Source organism: Eretmochelys imbricata, chromosome 2 (assembly GCF_965152235.1).
Source record: "Eretmochelys imbricata isolate rEreImb1 chromosome 2, rEreImb1.hap1, whole genome shotgun sequence".
Lineage (NCBI taxonomy): Eukaryota > Metazoa > Chordata > Testudines > Cheloniidae > Eretmochelys > Eretmochelys imbricata.
The window spans coordinates 45,080,001-45,088,788 of NC_135573.1; the positions used below are offsets into that span (position 1 = coordinate 45,080,001).

At 39.9% G+C, this 8,788-nt stretch overlaps 1 protein-coding gene across 1 annotated transcript in view; it reads left to right on the forward strand.

Annotated features, from left to right (window-relative positions):
• RUNX1T1 (RUNX1 partner transcriptional co-repressor 1) overlaps nucleotides 1-8,068 on the forward strand; it is a 152,139-nt gene extending 144,071 nt beyond the window's left edge. The window contains exon 11 of the mRNA XM_077810033.1: nucleotides 7,678-8,068. Within this exon, the coding sequence (XP_077666159.1) occupies nucleotides 7,678-7,752 (75 nt within the window). The 3' untranslated portion in view covers nucleotides 7,753-8,068. The remainder of the gene's footprint in view (nucleotides 1-7,677) is intronic.
• The last annotated feature ends 720 nt before the right edge of the window (nucleotides 8,069-8,788 follow it).

Genomic DNA, 8,788 nt, shown 5'->3' on the forward strand with positions numbered 1-8,788 from the left:
GCTTTCAAATCCAAAGCCACACCTAAATTTATGATACCAGCTCCTGGGCCATATTTAATTTTAAGGATTCCTCTCCACTTGTAATTTTAGACACAGATAAAAGAATATTTTGAGTACAAACCCTTTCTGGCTATCTATTTCCACCTTCTAACTTGGTACTTCTCAAACACATTTTTGCTCGGCACTAAAGAAGTCATAGTCCCTAGCCCCGAGGTTATAATTGGAAATAGACAATAACATAGCAAAAAGGGAGGGGGTTCTTATTTAACCAACTGTATAGAAAAAACTCTTTGGAAAGCGCTTTTGATTTCAATGTGGATTAGTGATGGGATCATGGTTATAACCTGAACAGCCGAATAATGCATGTGATATAGAACAGTAGCTTCTCACAGAGCAATTTTATTTTGTTACAAGAAAAGGCGGAGAGGAAGCAAGTTCTATAAATCCCTTGGGGAGACCTCTGAACATCGAGACTGTTTTTTTTAAATGATCAGAATTGCAAATGTGGACAATACCCCATTTGGTGTGCTTAGTTAAAGGACATATTGTCGAGTGCTTTGTATTGTGATGTTTTTCTCCCATCACCTAATAAGCTTTCAAGACCACAGACACTGATACCCAAGTTATCCTCGGGTCCAGTTCTAGGATTTTGTTTTAACCATCCTTAAGAGAAAGTAACGCTTGTAATGGATATCATTGAAAGGCAGGAGCTTGTGACCACCCAGGAGAGAATGTGAATAGGGGCAGTGATTGTATCCCAGACTGGAAAGGAGCACCTCTAATAAAGCAAGGGGAGTTCAATTTTTTTGTCGCCCCTCTGAGATTCTCACTTAGAGCAACTGAAATGCTGGAAAGGAAGTTTGGATGAAGAGTTGCTAGTTTCCAAAAATGATAGATCCTAAAAACAAGAGAGCTGCGGGTCTTCTTGAAACAGTCTGACCTGTTGAACGCCTAGTTTGTGAGGTTCTGCTATGTAGTGTTATCACTGAGACTAATGCAACAGCAGATGGTACAATCTGAGGGACAGGTTAGATGTCCTTTCTACAGATGGCCACCGTGCTGAAATCATTTGTTTCTGTCCTTTTCGTGTTAATTTATACAAAATTATGACTTTTCTGTGTTAAGCACAACTTATTGAAGGAAAATGCAGCACCTTATTGAATCACTTGAATTTCTATTAAATAAATACAGTACTTGTGGAAGTGAATACCTGCAGTGAATACCTCTGTTGATCCACAGAAGTACAGGGCACAACATTAGTGCAGGCTTCCCCACTGTCTCCCGCCAAGTCAAAGTGCCTCAGTCTTTTTCTGGAGTGGTCACCTCTGCAGGTGAAAAGGCAAACTCATTCCTCACCAGGCCCCGCAAAGGCAACTCATTCCTCATCAGCAGACAACTAGCCTGGGCATTTTCCGGATGAGTCAGTGTCAACAATGGGCTGTAGGGCTTGCAAGCCAGCTGCTTTCCTATTAATAGTGCCAAAGAAACCTAGTGCGTTGTCGAGCCAGCAGAGCCAACAAAGCTCTGATCAGAGGTCTTGGTTCATGTGCCTTGCTCTGAAAACCAGCAGACTTTGAGCCGCTACCAGAGTGAACACTCCAGGCCCTTTGCAGGAGGAGCAGAAAAGGAACTTGTCACTGCTGCCATCAGACGTCACCTCTCCCTCACCTCCTTTGTGAGGGAGAGCAAGGGACCCAATATCCCTAGCTCTTCTCCTCTGGCTTCCAGGGGCAGGAAGAGAAGACTGCAAATCAATTGCTGCAGGTCACTTACCAACATGTCACATTAGAGTGAACCAGGAAAAACCATCTCTGACTCCTACCTGCCTTCTGAGTCCTCTGCCCCTCCCTCATACCGTCATCGGAATATGTGGTGACTGAGTGGGTTTGGAGACAGAAAGGGAACTAGATAGAGGAAAAAGGTGATTGAAAGAGAAGGGGTGATGCAAAGGAAATGTGGTCCAGTGAACAGGGAATAAGGAGACCTAGAGTTCATTCCTGGCTGGCTCTGTTGCTGACTTGCTGTGTGACCTTGCCTCAGTTTCCCCAGCTATAAAATGGAGATAATGATACTTACCCACTGTGTAAAACATTGTGAGATCTACAGATGAAAGTGCTATATAAGAGCTAAGTATTTATTATTTATAGTATGATACTCATCTTGTGGGCACTCCACGCAAAGGCTATGTGAAGCAAACAATGTAAATAGTCTCTCTTTGAAGGATAAGGCCATCTTGTTCAGTCTCGATTAAACACCAGCTCACAGGCATGGGCACAAACCCATGACTACACAAAGTGCATACAGAGTTCAATGAGCATACTGGAGTCCTCGGGCTGTGCCAGGGAGAGACTAATGACAAAGTACAACTGGAACACCGGAGTGTGATGACAGCATTCTGTTTACTGAGAAATCCTGAAGCCCGAAGGCAAGTTGTTTTATAAAGGAAACGCCCCATGTAAAGTGCCAGGGTATGAGAAATGACAGGGAACTGAGGTCAAAAGGTAGCATGATCTGTGAAAATCATCAGATGTAAAATTTTGTATCATGCAACATCTTTTTATTTGCAACTTGCGCTGAACTGGCCAGTCCCACTGCTCTACAGTCTACCAGGCAGTATGACGCAGTATAAGAACAACATTTGCTGTTGCCGCCTCATTTAGTTTGTTAGCTCCCTTCGTGAGCCTCCAGTGCGGGTACATGAGAGGCAGGAATGCACCAAGCTTTACTATTTCACTGCTGAACGTGGTGATGTAGGCTCACCTTGCTGTCGTCTCCGGGGCTATCGCGACCACAGGAATGGACTCCAGGAGGATTTGACGCGGCACTGGTCAAACTAGTACTCTGTCCTTTCATAGCAGGCTCTTCCAACTCTTACTCTGATGAGAGCCACACGTGGTCTGAAGGAGATGTGGGAGGGTTCTCCGTGAGAAGAGACCAGCTAGGTAACAAAATGAGGAATTATGCAGCCTACTGTGGCAAGCTTTTCTGATGCTTCTGTGGTGACCAAGTCACTCCTACTCCTACAGGACTCTCTTCCAAGGTGAACTTTCACTCACCTGTTTATAGTCTCCCAAATACAAAGACCAAACAGGTGTTTTCAGTCTCAATGATGTTTTTAAACTAATAGATTAAAGAAAACCACAAGAACAAAATTAAAGGTTCCATGTGTCACCCTTCTCTCTCGCTCGCTCTGTGTGTGTGGGCGTGCGCGTACTCTGTGACGTTCTGTACTGCCCTCAACAAAAATGTCTGCCACCCATCAAAGCAGAAGCATTGGAAATGTTAGATAGCACACCATCTATTAAAATAGTGTTCTTTATGTCCAATGTTTTATCTCTAAACAAGGTTCTTTTAAAAGCTTCTTTCATGTTTCATTTAAAAAAAAAACAATATAAGCATGACAAAAAGCGTTGTCTAAAATCTGTCTTCAGTAGCAGTCGATGAGGCTTTCCTTATTCATGCCAGTTGGTGGGCTGTTTGCATGAAGGTTCACTGTACTTTCATGAGCAATACTAATTCCTTGGTATGAACAAGTGGGGAGGAAAAGCTGGATTGACAGAGGCAGTTACCAGAGATCATGCTTACACATGTTTGTTTTCAGTAATTAGTACAGTGTTAACAGCAATATCCACTTTGTGCAAATAAGCAGTCTTTACTTAAACAGTGGACCATATGCTCTGGTGGGTGTCGAGGGGGGGTTGAGACTAAAACTTTTGTGAAATTTTGCTTAATTTAATTTAAGATTGCCATTTTTCATATATACATTTAAATGTCAGTTACATTTTGCAATATTTTTCCATTTGGCAACAGCATTTGAATGTGACGAAACATCAGAAAGAAGACACAGGCATACATGTACACCCGCATGTGCACATGTGGCTAGAGAGACAGATTTTTCTAAAGTGTGCTTAAAGTTAGGCAATGACATATGGACAGCATGTGAAAAAGAATTAGGATGTAGGTGTCACAACATAATTTAGAGGGTATTTTTTTACTAACACATTGCCTTTTTATTTTTAAAAAGTACAAGATGGTTTGCTTCTGGACTGCAAAAACAACTGCTGCATTTGCAAGCATTTATTATTTTTCAGAGATTTGATATGGCTAATATTAGTAACAAAGCAGGAAATCTGTTGAGCTGTTAACTTGCTTCTAAGGCTCTGGCCTAATTTGTACCTGTTAAGTGTAATGGAGAAATTTCCTATATGTTATGCAATTCTGTTCAGTTGTAGTGATGTCTATTTTTTTAAAATAGTAAAACTAATATTCATTACAACTTCAGACAGAAGCCTTTTATTGAAGGAAATTGGGAACTTTCACTTTAAAAGGGAAACTTTTGAGGCTAGCCTATATTTTCACTAGAAATTGAGTATTTCGTTGGTGGTTTGGATTTTTGTGTGGTTGTTTAGTTTATTGGTTGGTGCCTGTTTGCTTGTTGGGTTGTTTATTTTAGGAAACTATAATTTTCCAGCATAGTGGTGTTGGTTTTACATCTGTGAATCATTAGGTACCAAGCAATTCATTCTTTCACAAAGGCACAGATGATTTAAATGGTAACTACCTACCTTGATACCCATTGTAAACCTGCTGATTGTCTCTATGTGTACAGTAGGTGTTGAAAAATGAATTTGTTACATAAGTCATAAACCCAGGTGAAAGAACTGTCTCATAGCAGCACCATCAGAGTACAGTAGTATGTACAGTGTGTCACAGACCCCTTTGGCTTCTAGAGTTGTTTTTTTCTTCGCATCGATCCCAGTGTGACCTGTTATGTGAGGCATATATGCTGCCTTTTCCCCTCACAATGGTCCAAGGGAATAAACAGCAATTTTCTACTGTAAATAATGCCTGCTGCAAATATTATCTTAATTTATTTCATTTACATAAATACATTGGAGAAGGACTCCATTTACATGTCCACTTGTAGATTTATGTGCGGGGACATAGATGAGTATACCAGTTGTGTAGTCAAAAGAAGCAAAACACACACGCGCAAATGGAAAGAGTGTGACAGAAATGCTGACATGGTGCCTAGCAATAGTGGTCTTCTAGGTTGCCACCTATATTATCTCCTGTGTTCTCTTTCTATCAAGGGCCAGCTCCCACATATTGAATATTCTCTCTGTGTCAGTTAACTACTGGGAGTAAGCGGGAGGAAAAAGGTATTATGTTTGTAGATATACACCTGTTTTACATAAGACGCCAGCAGCTGCCTTATGTGAAACGGGTCCAGCCACAGCTCCATCTCCATCTTGAGGTGTCAATGCCAAAGTCACCTCCACTGACGAATCTTCATCAAAAGGGCACCAGTGACAGCCCATACTAAATGAATTAAAAACTGGACAACTGACAAATTGCAAAAAGTAATTGTACATGGAGAATCATCATCTAGTGGTGTCCTGCTGAGATATATTCTTGGGCCAATGCTATTCATATTTTTATCAGTGATATGGTAGAAAATACAAAATCTTTGCTCGTAAAATTTGCAGCTGACACAAAAATTGGTGGCTTGGTTAAATACTGCTAAGTACAGTATGGTTGTACAGACAAATTTGGTTCACTTGGTAAGGTATTCTTATTTGAACAGCATGCTTTTAAATATTGCCAAATGCAAGGTCATCTAGGAACAAAGAATGTAGGTCACAGTTTTAGGATGGGAGACTGAATCTCGAATGCAGTGATGCCGAAAAGGACTTCAGGGTCATGGAGGTAACCAATTCCCACAGTGATTCTATAACTAAGACGGCAAATATGATCCTTGGATGTATAAGCAGTTGAACATCATGCAGGAATAGGGAAATGGCATATTTTTGTTCTGTTTTGGAATGGGGAAAAAATGAGAAATTGTGACATTTCCCATGAAATGGAAAATCCAGTTCTACCCAGCTCTATCCACTAGCTTCCCAACTATCCTGATCTTGGGCATCAGCCAATAAGTCAGTTGCTGAGTAAAGGTGCACAGCCACTCCCCGAAGTAAAATGTAAAACCTCTGTTGGTAAATTTCCTTGGCCAAAATGGCTGCCTTTCCTGGCCTCACTCTGTAGCACTGTCCCCATGTAGAGGCAGATTTCCATTGGTGCCTGTAGTCAAAGAGCCCAATCAGAGCACTCCAGACCATGCTTGGACATGGAAGGGCTGGGAGTTACTGGCAATCTTGGCAGTGCAGCCAGGGTTCATGAGCTTTCTAAAATGACCTAGAATTTCCCTGCAGTGAGGTTTCTGTACTAGACCTCAATCCCTGTGCACAAAAAAGCTGGTTTGTTAATAAACCACACTAAGTCAGCAGAAATCAGCTAGTGTCTGTCTGCAGGGTTGGACAGCTGCTATCATGATGGGTTGAAAGAGGAGTCCTGCCACCCTGTTACAGAAATGTATATTAAATGAAGTTGTATTGTATACCCTCACCAAACCTTAACTTGTTTCATTGTATCTCACTAAGATAGGTGCTGCATGTGGTATAAAATATTATATGAGCTGTAAGCAAAAAAGGTATGAATTCTGGACCTGGTGGCAGGCTGCAGTTGCAAACGTTTTAGTCAAAGCTGAACCGTTTTTCTCTTTCTTTTTATCCCAACATAGCAGCCTCCCAGTCACTTGGATTTGAGCTGCTGTGGTAATTCATGGTTAGAACCATCATTCTTGGCAGTTGCACTGAAGAGTAAAAGGAAAACAACCTCCCAGAATGACAGATATGCATACCAGAAGGAAAAAACCCCACATAAAAATCTGATTTGAAGAACACAATTATAATATTTTACCCTCATTTCACTAACCATTTTATTGACTGAAAGAGGAGCTACCTCAAGACTACAGATCTAAAGTGCTAACAAATTAAAACCATTCCAGACGTAGAAAAGCCCTCTAATCTGAAGCATGCCTCCTGAAAGGGCTTTTGAAGATCTATAAATGCCATATGCTGAATAGACACTATTTCTTCTAAGGTACAAGCAATTTTTGCTGAGTAACTGACCAAACAAAGACAAAAAAGAAGAGAAAAAAAGACGAGGGACACCACATAAGAAAAACAAGAATTCTATACCATTATGAAATACCAGCCAACTTGCAGATGGGAACGCTTATTTTATCATTCAAATGTTTACTTTATAGTGATCGCTTTTGCACTGATTCACTTAGTTTAAGAAGTAAAGTTGGCTAAACATCCACATTCCATAAACAGAGGTAATAAATCTAAGACACAGAGTCCTTTCTTCTTGCTAAAATAACATTTAAAATGTGGGACAGAATCGGAGCATGGCAGAAAAGTTCTGGAGAAAAACATGCAGAGATTTTTCAAATTTTACTTTATTCGTCTTTTAAATGAAAGGAAACTAAAGAAAATTTGTTTCATAAACAGATGAATTCTTGGGAGCAGTTCTAAATATTTCCTTTTCTTAAGACCATAGATTCAAAAATGTCTTTCGATTTATGGAAACACCCCCTTTGTTTCTTCCCACCCACACATGTGTATCTTCTCTACTAATGAGATGAAGTATATATCTTTACAGGGTGTCTGTAGGATCATATTTCATGCTGCGTGTGCTTTCACAAGTTTAATACCCCAAATTACACCACCCACTACAATGAAAACCATGTATTGTATTATGAAATATATAAATATATACTGGCAATACATATGTGCTTTATTATAAATTAGAAAATATATTGTCTTTTACCAGGGAAGTTCAACACCTGGAGAGAAATACCTCCATTACACCTCAGATAAATCCAAGGAAATTGCTTTAGAAACATGAGAACCCCTTCAACAGAATCGTCCCTTTCAAGAGCTAATGTCGCTGTATTGTGATGGAGAGACCTCCAAGCGCCACATCATAAAAAACCCTAGGGATGCCCCAGGAATTGAGCTATGAAAATATTTGTTTCTCCTTTTCATATGCAATGTGAAAAAATATAGAAATGCTTCATGAGAACATAAAGTAGAGAAGATTTCCTGTGTGCGCATTGGTACAAGTACCGTGCTAGTGATATCTTGGAAATGTGGTTACATCCCAAAACGTGACAAAGCCAATATGACAAAGACCCAAACAGAATGACACAAAAAATGTCTTTATTCAAGGCAAAATGCTCTGGGATTGACTCTTTTAGGATAAATAACTCTTTCTACCTTAATTTCAAGATATTTTGTCACTGATGTAAATTATCCCAAATTTGTATTTAGTATAAGTAACTTTGGGATTAAAATGAGTGACATAACTGGAAACAAATGACCTTTGAGTGTTATGACTCTTGCACATCATTTAATAAAAATTAATAGGAGAACGAGTTTTTAATTCTAATCTCTCATCCATGCCTGTTAGACCCCATTACTACATTCTGCTCTATAAAATAACATCGTAGTATTAACAGTCGCCAAAAACAGTCTCACACATACACACACACACTTTCTCTCCCCCTCACCCCCGCATACACACACACGGCTTGAAGTTCCACCTGTCCAGGGTGAGGGTCATCAATTTCTGCACAATCTAAGCTTTCATTTTAAAAAAAGTTTCTAGTTATTGTTGCAAGGAAATCCTTCAAACATTAACAGAATTTAAACTACCTAAAAACAAACAGTTCCAAAAGCTTCCTCTACTGCTCATAGCAACACGAAAAGTGAGTCTAGTTTTGTTTTCATTGCTGCTGTTGACATTTCTGTGAGAAACAGTGAAACTGACAGGCATAAGGTCAGTTTTACACTACTGCGGTTTGGGAAAGCCAGGAGCATCAGTACGTAGGCACTGTGTTTTCTACATAATACTACAAAATGTTTGTTAAATCACTAATATT